Source organism: Piliocolobus tephrosceles, chromosome 9 (genome assembly GCF_002776525.5).
Source record: "Piliocolobus tephrosceles isolate RC106 chromosome 9, ASM277652v3, whole genome shotgun sequence".
NCBI lineage: Eukaryota > Metazoa > Chordata > Mammalia > Primates > Cercopithecidae > Piliocolobus > Piliocolobus tephrosceles.
Window position 1 is genome coordinate 96405660 of NC_045442.1, and position 18989 is coordinate 96424648.

General features: G+C 43.1%; 1 protein-coding gene across 3 annotated transcripts in view; it reads left to right on the forward strand.

Moving 5' to 3' along the window:
* Positions 1 to 276: 276 nt before the first annotated feature.
* CUL2 (cullin 2) overlaps positions 277 to 18989 on the forward strand; it is an 85485-nt gene continuing 66772 nt past the window's right edge. The window contains exons 1-2 of one of the 3 annotated variants that reach the window (XM_023218157.1): positions 277 to 482; positions 18391 to 18531. In XM_023218157.1, the coding sequence (XP_023073925.1) occupies positions 18413 to 18531 (119 nt within the window). In that variant the 5' untranslated portion in view covers positions 277 to 482; positions 18391 to 18412. The other 2 variants (XM_023218159.2, XM_023218160.2) reach the window with 2 other exon arrangements.

Below are 18989 nucleotides of genomic sequence, written 5' to 3' on the forward strand. Positions count from 1 at the left end.
TGGCAAGAGGATTGTGGTGTCTTAGGATATTCATAGAGGTCTGAAACAAGGAAAACATACTTCTGTTGAAAGCACCATTCCAACATATTGTTATTAGCAGTCCCTGGACTAACGGGTAGTGAATGGGTACTGTGTCCATCAGCTCAGCGAACCGCAATTGTCTCATTGACAGCAAACCCAGCAAAGAATCACTTGGAATATTAATTTTCGTGGCCTTTCGCAATCACACGAAGCTTGGCTCCCTGCGCTTGCCGTAACGCGGCCTCTACCATTGCTTTCCGGCGGCGGGGGGGGATTTGGCAGCAGCGGAAGAAGAAGACCGGAGGGTGTGTGTTGGGAAAAGCCAGAGGCAGAGGAGGACGATTGTTTTACGGATCCCGTGATCGGCCCGTCCTTCTCCCCTTTCCCCCCTCCCTACCGCCCCTGTCCCGCCGGGCAGCGGTGGCGGCCTTGGACTTCGCTGTCTTTCCTCGCGGAGACAGGTGAGTGTCGGCGCGCGGGCTCCCCGGGCTTCGCTCCCCACCCCCCGCGTCTACGGGGCCGGTGGCGGCGGCCGGCCGGGGAGGCGGCCTCGGCGCACAGTAATGGCAGCGCTGTGAACAGGGGAACGCGAGCTGACAGCCGCCGCCGCCGCCTCCGCCCACCTTCCTCGCCGGGGCTTCGTCTTTCAGTCCTTCGGGCTGCCTCCCCCTCCCCTTGTCCCCTGCCCCTTACCCTGCTTCTGCAGAAGGTAACCCCGCTGAGGGTCGGGGAGCCGGGCTGCAGGCGCCGGGAAACTTCCCTTCCCGGTTAATGGGTGGCGGGGCTGGGGCGGAGGAGAGGAGTTGGGGGCGACGAGGTGTGGGGAGAGGGATGAAACGGGGAGGTCCGGTAAGATGGTATCCTGTAAGTGACCTCGGCTCCCGAGAGCGCTGACCCCTAAGCCCTGCCACCCCCTGGACTGGATCCCGGGCCTCCCCAACCCGATCTTGGCCGCCTCTCCCGCGGCCCCATTTTCCTCCGAAGGAGGGAAGGTGAGAGTGCGTGTACTCTTCTAAATATCTACGTGCTCACACGAATACACAACTCTGTGTGTTTGTGTGTGTGTGTGGGGGGCATCTCATGCATCCTTACCACGAGTGTTTTCACTTTTGTTTCTGCAGACTGCAAAGATTGATAGCTTTGGGGAGGAGTATCCTACGTGCATGCTAGCTAGACCTCTTGTCTCAACACTTAGGGTCTGGTGAAATAAGATCCTCACACGCTTTCTAGCACTTGCTTATCCTCTAGGGAGTCTGGACCATTCCCTACCATTAACGTGCAAGCAAATAAAACATCTGTGAATTGCAGACTGTTATTAATGTTAAGCCCACATCTTTGCCCCATGGATTAATATTAACAGTTGAAGGCCAGTACCCTGGGCGTTTAAATTTTGAAGATACGATGCAAAATATTAGCATTCGCTATAGATTCTGACTGGTCAACATAAACGTCTTTGAACTAGACCTGGCCCAAGCCTACCTTCGTAGTAAAGTATGGGAAATAATCACTTCGATCTGATTGACAACTGACTACATAATAATCGCTTAAAAACATTCAAAATACTGTTCCTACCCTTTAGAATCTTACATCCCTTTTCAAGACAAACACATGAACAAATTGGCTATACTTTGCTTCTTTTGCCCGTATACAGTATCTGGAAGATGCTTCCAAAAGAGTCACGTGAGGTAACAGAAGTACACAATTTTTTTGTTTTGAGATGGAGTTTTGCTCTTGTCGCCCAGGCTGGAGTGCAGTGGTGCGATCTTGGCTCACTGCAACCTCCGCCTCCCAGGTTCAAGCAATTCTTCTGCCTTAGCCTTTCATGTAGCTGGGATTACTGGCATGTGCCACCACGCCCGGCTAATTTTGTATTTTTAGTGGAGGTGGGGGGGAGGGGGTCTCACCACGTTGGCCAGGCTGGTCTCGAACTCCTGACCTCAGGTGATCCTCCTGCTTAGGCCTCCCAAAGCGCTGGGATTACAGGCCTGAGCTACAGCGCCCAGCCCACAGTGTTTTGAATTACTTGTTTTTTTCAGTTGCTGTTTATGAATTGGGGGAACATTTCTACAATGTGCATGCACATAGCGTAGGAAAAATTCCTTTTCAATTGTCTTTTGAGTATTTGGATGTTCTCCTGCATCTGAAATACTCTTCATTCTCCATCCTTTCTGGTGGCTTTAAATGTTCTATAATTGTGAAGATTATCCATGTCTTTTACCATCACCAGTTTGTCACTAGATTAAATGTTATGGACCTTCTTTAAAGTCGTTTTTGTGTTGTCTGTCAGTTGACAAATATTTATTAAGTACCTGGTTTATTTGTCAAGCAGTGCTGCAGGCATTAAAGATACAAGGGTAAACAAGACACATTACATTTCTTTTTTTTTTTTTGAGATGGAGTCTCGCTCTGTCACCAGGCTGAAGTGCGGTGGCACCATCTCGGCTCACTGCAACCTCTACCTCCCAGGTTCAAGCAATTCTCCTGCCTCAGCCTCCTGAGTAGCTGGCACTTACAGGTGCATGCCACCACGCCCAGCTAATTTTTGTATTTTTAGTAGAGACTGGGTTTCAACCTGTTGGCCAGGATGGTCTTGATCTCTTGACCTCGTGATCCACCCTCCTTAGCCTCCCAGAGTGCTGGGATTTACAGGCGTGAGCCACCATGCCTGGCCGACCCATTAAATTTCTATCCTCTTGGAGTGTCAATTCTGGCTTGGGATGGAGAGACAGACAGTAAATAAGAAGTAATCTCAGAGAATAAGTGCTGTTTGGGAAATAAGGTAAGGAGTTGTGGTAGTAATTGGGGGATTACTTCAGATACTGTGACCGGAAAAGACCTTCCTGAGGTAAAGTTTGAAATTCTGAGGGAAAAGTTTTCCTGTTTTAGGGAGGAGCAAATGGAAAAACCCTGAGATGTTATCAAACTTGGATCCGACAAACTGAAATTGGCTTAAGGTGGACCCTTATAGAGATTAAAGGTGGGTCCTAGCCAGGGGCTGGATCATGTTGGCTTTTGTTCTTATGATACATTAAAAGGCTTTTGGAACTCTTCTAAACTGGGAGTGATAAGGTCTGATTGAGAATCAGACTCAATTGGAGAAGAGGAGAGACACAAGGAGACCAGTGAGGAGAGCAGTGGCTGTGGAGGGTTAAGGTACAAGTGAAAGGTTTTGAGATTTATTTTGGAGTTGAAGATACTTATTGAAATTGTCATGTTTTAGATGAGCATGCAGTTGGGACAGGGGTCACTCCCGGGTTTTTGGCTTCTGCTGGAGGATGATGATGCTGTGTACTGAGATGAAGAAGAGGGTGGGGGAAGCAGGCTGTTGTATGGGATGGAGTTGGGTTGGACATGTTAAGTTGGATCTTGTTGTTCAAGTGGAGGTGAGTAGTAGGTGATTGGAAACAAGTGTGGAACTTAGAGATTGAGGAGTGATTCACTCATTCAACAAGGGCTTCTCAAGCACCAGCTTTAAACCAGATGTGTGGATATAGTGGTTTAAAAATGTCTGGCTTCATGGAACTTAACTTCTAGTGAAGAGAGAAAGATGGATATGGAGAGTCCTCAGCGTTTACTTATTGGTATACTAATGTTTTTAACAAAAACTATATTCACATGGCTCAAAATTTAAAATGTTAGTCTGAGCAACATGGTGAGACCACATGTCTACAAAAAATAATTTAAAAAAAATTTGCCAGGCGTGGTGGCACATGCCTGTAGTACCCATTATTGGGAAACTGAGGCCGGATGCCCAGGTTGGAAGTGGCAGTGATCTATGATTGCACCACGGCACTCCAGCCTGAGTGACAGAGTGAGACCCGTCTCTAAAACAAACAAACAGAAAACCAAAATATACAACTGTTAATAGGGAATAAAATGAAAATCTCTCTCCACTTCTTGTACCCTTGTCATCCAGCTTTCCTTGGAGCCAAACATTGTTAGCTGTTTCTTAGATATCCTTGGAAAAAAATATTTGTGGACATATAAGCAAATATTGTCCCCACTTTGCAGAAATGGTAGTACACTTGCTTTGACATTTGTATTTTTTAGAGTGTTAAATAGTACTTAAGTTACGAAATAGGATGAGAACACAGAGAATGTAGAAAGAAGAGGAGAAAACTGGAGTACTGCAGTATATTCTGATTTGGTCCCTGCCCTTGTTAAGTTCATTTTATTTATTTATTTATTTTGAGATGGAGTCTTGCTCTGTCACCTAGGCTGGAGTTTGAATTTTTAGTAGAGATGGGGCTTCACCATGTTGGCCAGGCTGGTCTCGTTAAATTTTTGACCTACAGGTGTAGAGTTGTTTAAAAAGCTGTTTTCGGCCAGGTATGGTGGCTCAGGCCTGTAATCCCAGCACTTTGGGGGGTTGAGGTGGATGGATCACTTGAGCCCAGCAGCTTGAGACCAAGTTGGGCAACATGGCGAACCCTGTCTGTATAAAAAATATAGAAAGTAGCCAGGTGTGGTGGTGCATGCCTGTAGTCTGAGCTACTAGGGAGGTTCAGGTGGGAGGATTACTTGAACCCAGGAGGTGGAGCTGCAGTGAGCCACTGTACTCCAGCCTGGGTGTCAGAGCAAAGAGGGATTCATTGTGTTACCCAGGCTGGTCTCAAACTCCTGGGCTCAAACAATTCTCCCACCTCAGCCTCCGTAAGTGTTAGGATTACAGGTGTGATCCACTGTGCCTGGCCTTATTTCTTTTTTCTTTTTTTATTTGAGACGGAGTCGCTCAGGCTGGAGTGCAGGGGCTCAGTCTCAGCTCACTGCAGCCTCCGCCTCCCGAGTAGCTGGGACTACAGGCGCCCTCCACCACTCCCAGCTAATTTTTGTATTTTTAGTAAAGACGAGGTTTTACCATGTTGGCCAGGCTGCTTGTTTCTTTATTTTTATCTTTTTGAACTTTCATTTTAGATGCAGGAGGTACACACGTCGGTTTGTTAGCTGGGTATATTGTGTGATGCTGAGGTTTAGGATACAATGATCCCGTCCCTCAGGTGCCGAACATAGTACCCAACCGGTTTTCCACCCTTATGCCTTTCCTCCCTCAATGCAAAAAGCTGTTTCTTTTTGTGAGACTTTACAAAAGTTTGCACTGTTTCTTTTGTATTCTACCTTATCTGCCGGTTTGTGTATTCTGGAAAAATGTCTGGCTGTGATTGAAAGCAGTGTTTCATATGCACTATCAGTTTTGTTTTGTTTTTTTTGAGATGGAGTCTCGCTCTGTCTCCGCCTCCCGGGTTCACACCATTCTCCTGCCTCAGCCTCCCGAGTAGCTGGTACTACAGGCACCCATCACCATGCCCGGCTAATTTTTTGTCACCATGCCTGGCTAATTTAGTAGAGACGGAGTTTTACCACATTAGCCAGGATGGTCTCTATCTCCTGACCTCGTGATCTGCCCACCTCAGCCTCCCAAAGTGCTGGAATTACAGGCGTGAGCCACCGTGCCCGGCCCAATCAGTTGTTTTTATTTTTATTTATTTATTTATTTTTGAGACGGAGTCTCACTCTGTCACCCAGGCTGGAGTGGAGTGGCACGATCTCAGCTCACACTGCAAGCTCTGCCTTCCAGGTTCACGCCATTCTCCTGCCTCAGCCTCCCACGTAGCTGGAACTACAGGCACCCGCCACCATGCCTGGCTAATTTTTTGTATTTTTTTTACTGGAGACGGGGTTTCACCGCATTAGCCAGGATGGTCTCAATTTCCTGACCTTGTGATCTGCCTGCCTCAGCCTCCCAGAGTGCTGGGATTACAGGTGTGAGCCACCACGCCCAGCCAGTTATTTTTTATTATTTTTTGAGACAGAGTCTTACACTGTCCTCTGGGCTGGAGTGTAGTGGCGCAGTCTCGGCTTACTGCATTCTCCGCCTCCGAGGTTCAAGCGATTCTCCTGTCTCAGCTTCCTAAGTAACTGGGATTACAGGCTGCCCAGCTAATTTTTTTGTATTTTTAGTAGAGATGGGGTTTCACCATGTTGGCCAGGCTGGTCTTGAACTCCTGACCTCATGATTCACTTGCCTCAGTTTACCAAAGTGCTGGGATTAACAAGTGTGAGCCACCACGCCCGTCCTACTCTCAGTTATTTTTAAGTAAATTGATGACAGGATCAGCCCTAGAATCTTAATATTAGGAAGACTTATGACTGGCTCATGTTAAATCTTGGAAGAACAAGCAGTGATTTGGAATGTTGTGAGATTTATAACAAGTTATTGATCTATGAGATGTATGACTGAACCCTCTCTCAGTAATCAGTTAATCACAATGTCTATTCAGAGTAATTTGGCTCTGTGCCTGGGTTTGAATCTTAACAGTAATGTATCTGTCATATTGCAGTTAGCATAATCTTTGGGTTACCTTTAAGAATGTATAGATTTCTATGTCAGTACTTTATATTTGGCTTTTCATTGGGAAAGGCTTATTGGAGACAATTCCTTTGATTCTTAAAAGTTTTGAGACAGTAGTATGTTAGGTTAAGATTGTGGTGTTGAATCTGTAGAAACTTTTGGAATGTCTTGAACCCTGTTGATTTTTCTTTTGGAGGAGGAGAGGTGGGGTATTTTCTTTTGCTTTAAGGTGGGGTATTGTCTTGTTTGCTTGTTTGTTTGAGACAGAGTTTCACTCTTGTCACCCAAGCTGTAGTGCAGTGGCCCGATCTCAGCTCAGTGCAGCGGCCCAATCTCAGCTCAGTGCAGCCTCTGCCTCCTGGGTTCAAGTGATTCTCCTGCCTCAGCCTCCCAAGTAGCTGGGACTACAGGTGTCTGCCCCCACGCTTGACTAATTTTTGTATTTTTAGTAGAGATAGGGTTTTGCCATGTTGGCCAGGCTGGTCTTGAACTCCTGACCTCAAGAGATCCGCCCTCTTCGGCCTTCCAGAAGTGCTGGGATTACAGGCGTGAGCCACTACGCCTGGCCTCTTTTATATAGTTTAACATTATAAATAATATTAGTTATATCTATTAATTCAGTGACTTAGTCTTTTTCTATTGTAGGTTGCTTTTCAAATAATGAAACATGGATTTACCATATGTAAATTTTTAAAAATATCTTAGCGTTGTTTTAATTCAGTTGAAGGAGAGAAATTACAGATTATACTCCAGGCTGGTTTTGAATTTCTTGGCTCAAGGAGTCCTCCTGCCTTGGTCTCCCACAGTGTTGGGATTACAACAGGCATAAGTCACTGTGACCTGCCTATGTTTTATAATCTAATCCTATCAGTATTTTCTTGCTCTGATTTGTTCCATTTTTGACCTTTAGTTTAGCTTATGTCCTTTCGACATGCCCCCACCCTCATTTTGTGGGGGGAAAGCACCTTCTGTTTTCTGGCATCATAAATGTTCTAGGTTCAACTTGTATTTTTCCTGCTTCAGCCTTGGAATCAATCACTTTTCCAGGGAGGAGCTCTGGTTCCTTTTATTGGAGAATAATATTTAGAAACCAACATCTGAGTTCTATGTGTGCTCATTGCCACCGTGGTGTCATTGCTCCTAGGCCCTTCTAGGTGAACAGAGCTAGAAATATATGTATATTCATCCATGCATACAACACAAACATCTATGTGTATATCCTTTTATCTGCATGTATATGTGTGTTTGTGTATTCAAAACCATGAGTTTGTAACTGATGCCTTTGACTACAATTCATTACCACAGGATTAATGCTTGCCTTGCCCCTTTATTTATAACTGCTATTTTCTGACGGTGGGAAATAGAAGATAACTTTCTTTTTTCTCTTTTTTTTTTTTGAGATAGAGTCCAGCATAGGCTGGAGTGCAGTGGCTCGATCTTGGCTCACTGCAACCTTTGCCTCCTGGGTTCAAGCAATTCACCTGCCTCCACACCTGGCTAATTTTTGTATTTTTAGTAGATACGGGATTTCACCATGTTGGCCAGGCTGGTCTCGAACTCCTGACCTCAAGTGATCTGCCCGCCTTGGCCTCCCAAACTGCTGGGATTACAAGCATGAAGCACTGCTCTCAGCCAAAGATACCTTTCTAATAGTCATAGTAATTATGTAAGTAGTGTATGGTTACCAAAATAATGAATAATGTGACATCAAGAGAAAGATCCCCAAGTAGTCCTGAGCCTTCAGAAAAATTTTATCTCAAAATATTTCTCTTTTATTTGATAATAGTCTGTCTGAACCAAAAATAATATTTTGTCATCATAGTTCCGAGTATTGTTTTGATTAGAATGCATCCATTTAAAAATTTTTAGAGAGCATTTTGCAGTGAGATTCAGATACTTCTCTGACATCAGAACTTTGTACCTGTGATCTAGTTTTTAAGCACTTAAAACGTGCATAACATAAAATTTACCAATTTAACCGTCATTAAGTGTATAGTTTAGTGGTGTTAATTGCATTTACAGTGTCATTGTGACCCTCACCACCATTTCCAAAACCACCATTTCCAAAACTTTTTCATTACTAGACAGAAACTGTGCAACCACGAAGCAGTAGCTCCCCATTTCCCTTTCCCCCAGCATCTGACAACATCTCATCTTCTTTGTGAATTTGCCCACATATATACTTTTGTTTAAGTAGGACCATATTCTTCACTTTGTGTCTGGTGTATTTGACTTAGCATAATGTCTTCAAGGTTAATCCTTGTCGTAGCATGTATCTGAACTTTTTATTTTGAGAGACAAGGTCTGGCTCTGTTGCCCAGGCTGGAGTGCAGTGGTGTGATCATAACTCACTGCAGGCAAATTTTTTTTTTTTTTTCAGTCAAGATGATGTCTTGCTGTGTTCCCAGGCAGGTCTTGAACTCCTGAGCTCAAGCGATCCTCCCATGCCGGCCTCCCAAAATGCTGGGGTTACAATCTTGAGCCGCCTCACTGGCTCTCTTTGGGATTATAAACAGGAGGTGTCAAGAAAGTTGCTAGAGGGATAATTGATATGCATCTGCCATAACTGTATCCCCTGTTTAATTATTCTTCCGTGCCTTCGTCTTCTATAGCAGTGTCAGGACATAGGTTTTAATGTATTATATAGAAGCCAGTAAATACAGTAGATTGTAGTGGTGCGGTCACATCTTGGGCTCAAGCGATCGTTCCATCCCAACCTTCCTCGTTGCTGGGACTACAGGTGCATGCCACCACACCTGTCTAATCTGTTTGTATTTTGTAGAGGCGGGGTTCACCATGTTGCTCAGGTTGGCTGCGAACTCCTGGGCTCAAGCAATTTGCCTGTCTTGGCCTCGCAAAGTGCTGGGATTATAGGTATGGGCCACTGCACACAGCCAAAAAATGTGTTCTCAGTGTTTCGATAATTTGTGTAAAGGCTGGTTGGTTCTAGCTTTGTCTAGTATTCATACAAAATGGGCTTGCTTGTCATGAGGGACTCAGAAATTCAAATTCTCTAACTTACCCAAGATCGGGGATACATATATGAGAATAGTTTTTTAAAAAATGTCAGTTGGTTTCTTAAATTCATTGACTAGATTATTGAACAAAAAGTGAGAAAGCAAGTGAAAATGGCATTAAACTTCAAGCTGATAAGAGCAGTGTGAAAACTTAAAGTACAGACTGTGCAGGCTTATATGGAAGTCTAAAGTTCATTGCGGAGAGGGGTCTTTTATTCTGGTGCAGTGGGTTTATTTTTGGAAGCAGGTAGCTGCTTTTTTGAGACAAGATCTTGAACTTTTGGCCCAGGCTAGAGTGCGGTGGTGCCATTGTAGCTTACTGTAACCTTGAACTCTCCCTGTGCTCAAGCCAAGCTCCCACCTTAGCCTCCTGAGTAGCTGGGACTCCCTGCGGGCATGTGTAACCAGAGGGCCTAACTACTGTAATTTTATTTTTTGTAAAGACCAGGTCTCTCAGACCTCTCACCAGGTCTGTTCACTCTTTTTCCAACTCATTTTTTTTTTTAAAAAACATACTACTGGCCAGGCGTGGTGGCTCACACCTGTAATCCCAGCACTCTGGAGGCCAAGGCGGGCGGATCACGAGGTCAGGAGTTTGAGACCAGCCTGATCAACATGGTGAAACCCTATCTCTACTAAAAAAAATACAAAAATTAGCTGGGCGTGGTGGCACACACCTGTAATCCCAGGTACTTAGGAGGCTGAGGCGGGAAAATGGCGTGAACCCGGGAGGCGGAGATTGCAGTGAGCTGAGATTGCGCCACGGCACTCCAGCCTGGGCAACAGAGCGAGACTCTGTCTCAAAAAAAAAAAAAAAAGCAAAAAAAGCAAAAAACGTACTACTGGAAATTCTAGGCTGGGTGCAGTGGCACACGCCTGTAATCCTAGCACTTTGGGAGGCCGAGGCTGGTAGAAGCTTGAGCTCAGGAGTTCAAGACCAGCCTGGGCAGCATAGTGAAACCCCATCTCAACAAATACAAAAAGGTAGCTCAGTGCAGTGGGTGTGCCTGTAGTCCCAGTTGCTCAGGAGGCTGAGGCGGGAGGATCACTTGAGCCCAGGAGGTCAAGGCTGCAGTGAGCCAGGATCATACCACTGCACTGGGCGACAGAACAAGACCCTGTCTCAAAAATAAATAAATAAACAAATAAATAAATAAAAGGAATTCTAAAGCAGGAGAGTCATGATGAAAATGACGTTTGTGGAGTACTTAGAGCTCTGTGGGTCAAACCTTACTGCAACAAAAAATATTGCACCCTTAACCTCCAAGTAAGAAAGGGAATTCTTAGTTATATCCAATGGCTTGCTCATTTGATACAGCAAGATGAAAATGTTTAGATGCATTCTTGGAGCTTATTTTAATATTAAATGATGGCAACATATTTGGTCACTGTGCACCATTGGGAGCTTTGGGTCCACCTATGGAAATGGAAAATAATGCCAAGTTAATATGGTATTCCACCTGCCTGCCTCCCTTATTCGCAGTTTTGTTTTCTGCATTTTAGTTACCCATGGTCAGTGGGGTCTGAAAATATTACATGGAAAATTTCAGAAATAATTCATAATTAAATTCTGTACTGTCCTCAGTAGTGTGATGAAATCTTGCACTGTCCTGCAAAGACATGAATCATCCCTTTGTCCAGCATCTGTACGCTGTCGATGCCTCCTGCCATTATTCCCTTAGTAGCTGTCTTGATTATCAGATAGACTGTTGCAGTTTTGCAGTACTTGTGTTCAGGTCACCCTGATTTTACTTAATAAGGGCCCCCAAAGTACAGGAGTAGTGATCCTAGCAATATGGATACACCAGAGAGGCTTCTGCCATAGAGTGCTTCCTTTATGTGAAAAGTTGAAAGTTCTCAATAAGGAAAGAAAAAAATAATAGGCTGAGGTTGCTAAGACCTACCGTAAACAGGTCTAGTAAGAATTTTTTTCTGTCTTCACAATTATGAAAGAAAAGAAATTGTGAAGAAAGACAAATTCTTACTAGTTTTGCTGTCAAACCTCAAACTGTAAAAGTGATATTACATTGTGTAATAAGTGCTTAGTTAATTTGGAAAAGGCATTACACCGGTGGGTGGAAGACATGAGCAGAGACAAGTTCCACTTGATGGCAACATACTGCGCCAGAAAGCGTTGAGCCTATTTGACGACTCAGCAAGGTATCCCCAGAAACGAATGACACCAAGCCATTTACTCTAAGTCAGGGATGGTAATACATATTCAAGAATACAGAAGGTTAGTAGTGAGTAGCCTAATGCCGACCTTCTGATGCTTGTGTCATTCACCTTACTTCATCTCATTACATAGGCATTGTATTTTCTCACACCTTCACAAGAAGGGCAAGTACAGCACAGTGAGATATTATGAGAGACCATACTCATGTAACTTTTATTATAGCATATTGTTATAATTGTTGTATCTTATTGCTAGTTATTGTTAATCTCTTACTGTGCTTGATTTATATATTAAAATTCATCATAGGTATGTATGTATGTATATGGAAAAACATAGTTTCAGGCATCCCTGGAGATCTTGAAATTTATCCCCTTGGATAAGGCAGGGGACTACTGTAAGGCTCTTTATTAGATCTTAAGTATTTTCTCATTTTGTGCATTTAGAAGGAAATCTGCTCTAAGCCTGTTGAGTGGCATTTAAAAACGAATTGTGGTGTCTTAACTATCTGAAGTCAGTTTAGAGCACTCTATTGTATCTTACTGGTAATTTTTGGATGCCAGATTTTTATTGCTGCTAATGATCAATACTGAAATAAATCATCATTCAGGAGTTTTATTCACTATAAAGAGAATCAAAATAGTAAGAGGTTAGCCATTTACATTATTGATAATTATACTTTTAGAAGGTAAGTAAAATACGAAACACCAAAATCAATCTTTTGAGAGACTGTAACTTTTATCTGCTGAAATTATCTAAATTGTTTATTTTTGCTCCAGCAAGTGAGTTCACAGGAACAAATCTCTTTATATGAAAAAAGTCAGGCAGGGTACAGTGGCTCACGCCTGTAATCCCAGCACTTTGGGAGGCTGAGGCAGGGGGATCACCTGAGGTTGGGAGTTTGAGACCAGCCTGACCAACATGGAGAAACCCCATCTCTAGGAAAAAAAAAAAATACAAAATTTCCCCAGTGTGGTGGCGCATGCCTGTAATCCCAGCTACTCAGGAGGCTGAGGCAGGAGAATTGCTTGAACCTGGGAGGTGGAGGTTGCAGTGAGCTGAGATTGTGCCACTGCACTACAGCAGCCTGGGCAACAAGACCGAAACTCCATCTCAAAAAAAAAAAAAAATTCATCTGATCTTAAAAATATATATATTTTTTATTTCTGCTATTAGTAATTTAAATTTTTGGGAGGTGGACATTTTTGTCAGTCTGTGTTAACATGTCATATTTAGGGACAGTACCATGTGTTTTGTGAGCTCTCCTACAACTTTGGAAACCTAAAACTCACAGGAAAGTTAAGATTCTCAGAAGGGAAGAAGGTTAGTAACACCTTTCAGTTAGTAAGAAATGATGTGCTTTCTTCCCTAAATTTATGAAAATATTAACGATGTTTATGAGGAGTAGGATTTTTAAATTCCTTTATTATGGAAAATTGTAAACACATACAAACAAAAGAATACTGTAATAAATCCCCATGTCCCTGTTATTCATCCTTGACAGTTATCAACTCATGAGCAAGCTGTTTAATTGTGAAGCAGATTTCAGAGAGCATATCATTACATCTGTAAATATATATTTTTAATATTATTTTTATTTCTTTTCCTTTCTTTCTTTTTTTTTGTATTTTTTTTTTTGAGACGGAGTGTCACTCTTGTTGCCCAGGCTGGAGTGCAATGGCGTGATCTTGGCTCACCACAACCTCTACCTCCCAGGTTCAAGCGATTCTTCTGTCTCAGCCTCCTGAGTAGCTGGGATTACAGGCATGCGCCACCACACCCGGCTAATTTTGTATTTTTAGTAGAGACAGGGTTTTTCCATGTTGGTCAGGCTGGTCTCGAACTGCTGACCTCAGGTAATGCGCCCGCTTTGGCCTCCCAAAGTGCTGGGATTACAGGTGTCAGCCACCACATCTGGCCTGATTTTTATTTCTTTTTACTTTATTATTATTATTTTTTTTGAGACGGGATCTTGCTCTGTTGCCCAAGATGGAGTGCAGTGGCATGATCTCGGCTCACTACAACCTCCACCTCTCAGGTTCAAGCGATTCTCCTCCTCAACCTCCTGAGTAGCTGGGATTATAGGCAGCCACCGCCACACCCGGCTAATTTTTTTTTTGTTTTTGTTTTTGAGTCTATTTGAAATATACAATTCAGTGGTTTTTAGTATATTCTCAGAGTTTTGCAACTATCATCACAGTCAACTTTAGAGCGTTTTCATCACCCCGTTAGCAGTCATTTCCCATTTTCCCCCCAAGTTCCCTAGGCAACCACTCCTCTACTTTCTGTCTTTATAGATTTGCCTATTCTTGATACTCCATATAAATAGAATCATACATTATGTGGCTATTTTGTGGCCCTCTTCATTCACTTAGCATGTTTTTGAGAGTCATCCATGTGATAGTGTGTATCAGTACTTCATTTCCTTGTATTGCCAAATAATAATTTATTGTATAGATATATTGCATTTTATTTAACCATTTATCAGTTGATAGACACTTGAGCTATTTCAAGGTCCTTTATGAGTAATACTGCAGTGAACGTTTGTGTACCAGTTTTTATGTGAATATGTTGTATTTCTCTTGGGAGTTTTATTTCTCTTTATACTTTTGGAGTGGAATTGCTGGGTCATGTGGTAACTGTTTTATAATTCACTTTTGTAATTATTACTGACAATCATGCATATTTAGAAATTATGCTGTGAGAAAATCAAATCTACAAGTGTTTTCAAATGTAACAAAAATGTTGCAAATATATTAACGTTGACATATGTTTTCTGGAAACAGGTAATTAAATAGAAATTTTTATTTTGCAGTTTTTTAAAATGTGGAGCGTGTGTGTGTGTGTGTGTGTGTGTGTGTGTGTGTGTGTGTGTTTTAGGGCCCATAAGTGGCCCTAGCCACTGTACCTGTGTGCCTAAAACCCCATTGTTGGAAGAGTGGAACTCACAAGAAAGCTAAAGGGGACTGTGGTGATTTCAGGAGATTTGGATTTTTGCAGTTACTTGATGGGACACAATCTGAGTGCTCGTGGGAATCTTGTTAAGGCACAGGAATGAAGAACAAGACTGATTTATGAGTTGTTTGACAGCTTGGGAGGTAGAAGTAGTGTGACTGTGGTCCTCTTTCTTCTTTGCTGTGTCTCTTTCACATCCTTATGTAAACTTTCCCTAAATGTTATTACTAAGCAATTTCAAGGAAACAAAGAAACTTAATTTTCCTAGTTATGTGAGCTTTCTGCTGGGGAAGCAGAGAATCTGATAGACTGTCTCAGCATACTTCCTGCTATTGGTTTGTCAGTTTTCGGTGGGTTTCAGGAAGCTGGTGCTTCTCGCACCTTGGCTTCCAGATATTCTGTCCATCCAAGCATGGATTGTAACTGTGTATTTTCCTATAGTACCAGAAATCTATCAGTCTCAACAGATAAGTCAGTGTCAGTCTGATTCCATAAAGCCAAAAAAGTCTGCAACTGTTAAACTAATTTACAAGCAGTATGTATACAACGATTCCATTTTATAAGAGGAGAAAGTGAACGTGAGGGGAGTATTGCCAGCTTTTTGGTATGCAGTTACAGAATTGTCCCCACTCTCAGAAACACTCAGGTAATTACAGTTCAGAGTGATGAAGTGCTCTGATAGAGGAAAGTATGGAGTTCTCAGGTAATACCTATGCTAGGACACCTTACCTAGCTTAAATGGTCCAAGAAAGTTTCTTAAAAGCAGATGTAGGCCAGGCACAATGGCTCGCACCTATAATCCCAACACTTTGGGAGGTCAAGGCGGGCGGATCACTTGAGTCTCAGGAGTTCAAGACCAGCCTGGCCAACATGGTGAAACCCTGTCTCTATTAAAAATACAAAAATTAGGGTGTGATGGCTCACACCTGTAATCCCAGCTCCTTGAGAGGCTGAGGCAGGAGAATCACTTGAACGCGGGAGGCGGAGGTTGCAGTGCACTCCAGCCTTGGTGACAGTGGAAGACTCTTTCTCAGGAACAAAAACAACAAGAAGCTAATGGACCAAGTCCCAAGACTGTCAGTGGGAGTTAGGTGGAATGGGTGGAGGGGGCAGCTAAGGAAAAGAAGAGCACTTCAGGTAGAGAAAATAGGAAGGGTAAAGGCAAGTGTATGAATCAGGCTGATGGTCTCTAAGCAGAGAGAAGTTCCTGGATTATGATGTCACGGTAGGGCGTACCAGGAGGAGAGGAAGCTTGGGTGCCATGTTGCAGTTAAGCCTAAACTGAATACTGTCTATAGAAGGAAACAACAAACTTCGTACTTTATGTACAAAGTAACATGGCCAACTTTTTGGCTTAGGTAGGTTATTTTTGTGTCTTTGATAAGGGCAAGGTCTGAGATTCTGATCTTGAAGTCAAGAACTTTGTTTTTGTCCACTGTATCCTCAGAGCTTGGAATGGTGCCTGGCAAGGAGTAAGTATTCACCAAGTATGTTAGTGAGGCAGCATGGTTGCACACAGCAGCCGAGAGCACCGGCTGCGGCGCGGGTCTGAATCCTGATGCCACCATTACATAGCTTTGTGACCTTAAGCAAATTTCTGAATCACCTGTGACTCAGATTTCTTATTCAGAAAATGGGGAGAACACGACAGGCACGGTGGCTCATGCCTGTAACCCTAGCACTTTGGGAGGCCAGGGCGGGTGGATCACTTGAGGTCAGGAGTTTGAGACCAGCCTGGTCAACATGGTGAAACGCTGTCTCTACTAAAAATAAAAAATTAACCGGGCATAGTGGTGGATGCCTGTAATCTCAGCTACTTGGGAGGCTGAGGCAGGGGAATCACTTGAACCTGGGAAGCAGAGATTGCAGTGAGCTGAGATTGCACCATTGCATTCCAGCCCAGGCCGACATCAGCGAGACTCTGTCTCCAAAAAAAAAGAAAAGAAAATGGGGAGAACAGTGAGCCCTACCTGTCAGAATGTTGGAAGGATTAAATGAGTTTGCACAGGGTACTTAGACTAGTGCTTGGCTCACAGTATCCACAATGTAAATATTAACAGCTGTTACTATTTCTGCTGAGGGCCTGATTCTGGAACATTTGTGGGGCTACACAGGTATGGATGGATTCAGGAAATACTCATATGCACAGTTGATGATAGGATGTGGTAAACGAGGAAGAGAAGGAGGCATGGTTAATTCCCTTATATAGAGCTTAGGAAACTCAGTAAGTTCTCCCACCACCTCCTCTCCCACCTTCCCAACTTTGCACAGTAAAATCACTGCTAATCTGTTCTAGATAGTTCAGGAATGAGTTGAAGGCCAGGAGGTGGAGGCTTTGTTATGTTGAGGAAAGAGGATGTGATTCCACATGGCTTACCCTCTTTTGGCTTTTCTCTGATCTTTTTCATTCTTTTCCATGGAGTCTATTCCTGAACTGTCTTCTCAGCTGGGAACGCAGAAAGGCCTCTCCCAGGCCGTGGCTGGCGGTGTGGCCGCCATCCTCCCCACTCCCTTTGCTCGTTCTCTTTATGCATCATTCCCTCCTCCCATTCTCTGCCTCCCCTTTCCCCCATGGTGGAGGACAAGAGAAAAGATGTTTCATCCTTTTTTGGCCTTGGCCACAGACTAGGTTGGTGCCTCACAATCCTGCTAATAAGGGGGAGACTTGAGGGAGGTTGTTAAAACATTTGCCAGAAAAATGTTCCTTAGAGCAATTAAATTTAACTTACAAAGTTTCTCTTTTAATTCTGATCATCTGATGTGATATTGAGAAAGATTTAGAATCTAGCTTGAACCAAGTTTCTGTAACCTTGGGACCCTTTTGTTCCAGAAACCAGCTAATTCCTAAATGCAGTTTGTCTGTGAGGCAGGAGTCTTTGAACTCCCTTAAATGCTCATTCAGGGCTCACGCCTGTAATCCCAGCACTTTGGGAGGCCGAGGCAGGCGGATCACGAGGTCAGGAGATCGAGTCCATCCTGGCTAACATGGTGAAACCCCCCGTCTCTACTAAAATTACAAAAAATTAGCCAGGTGTGGTGGCAGGTGCCTGTAGTCCCAGCTACTCGGGAGGCTGAGGCAGGAGAATCACCTGAACCTGGGAGGTGGAGGTTGCAGTGAGCCGAGATTGTGCCATAGCACTCCAGCCAGGGCAACGGAGTGAGACTTCGTCTCAAAAAAAAAAAAAAAAGCCCGTTAGGTTCACTGGAGCCAGGGGTTCCATGCTAGAGCCATGCTTTTCATTAGACCTGGGAGGTAGATATCCCAAGAATCTGGGAAGGAGCCTTAAGCTCTCCACTACAAACCTGACATTTCTTTGGAATCTTTTTTTTAATCTTAAAAGGTCATGGGAATTTTATATTCTACTCCATAATTCATCCCTGTTTGGTTTAATATAAATGTAAATTTCTTCCCTAATCTTATACCAAAACTGATGCTCCAGGAAGGTAAAAGCTTTCATTTTCTTGTGTCTTCTCACAAGGATTCCCTTGCGTGCTACCTCGTTCCCCACTTTCAGGAGTGCAGACCACAAGGATTTGGGGCCAAAACCTTTCGGTTGAACGTCCTACATTATTTCCCATGATGGAAGTTGGCTTGTTAAGTGGGTCCCCGTTTCTTTCCCTCGAGATAAATGAGGACTATAACTCTTTGAAATTATACCCTTGATCATAAATAATTTGTACTAGAAGCTTTCCATTTCCTAGAGTTTGTAATGAATGTAAATAGTCTATGAAATTTCTTGTCTGGATAGTCATGAAAAGATGGTAGCTTTCTCACTGCTTGCATATATCATGCTATTTAATTATGTAGCGCTTTAAAAACAAATAACTAAGCTTATGGAATTAATGCTAACATTGTTATTGTTTTTAATTGACAGATTTCAACACTACACTTGCACAATGTCTTTGAAACCAAGAGTAGTTGATTTTGATGAAACATGGAACAAACTTTTGACGACAATAAAAGCTGTGGTCATGTTGGAATACGTCGAAAGAGCAACATGGAATGACCGCTTCTCGTATCCTTTTAATGGCAGCTCGATCAGTGTTCTAAAATTGATAAACTTGCTGAAAAGTGAGAAGATGTTCAATGTTATGAAAGAACTTTCCTATGTAACTATTTTCTAATATATTATTATCTACATTTCCAAGTTCATCACCTCTTTTATGGCAATCAGTATTTGATAACCTTTCATTCAACAAATATTTATTGAGTACTTAGTATCTGTCAAGGACTACTTTAGGCTTTGGGAATACAGTTGGTGAACAAAAAAAAATACCTTTCTATTATAAAAATAGAAACAGACACTAAGCAGGTTAAAAAAAATCTAATGTCATTGCTTTTAAGAAGAGGTCGTGATAAATGAAAGCAGGATAAGGACGTGGGGGAGGCTTGGAGTACCTGTATGTGTGCTGCTCTTTTAGAATGGGTGGCCAAGGAAGGCCTCCCTGAGGATGGTGACATTAGAGCAGAGAC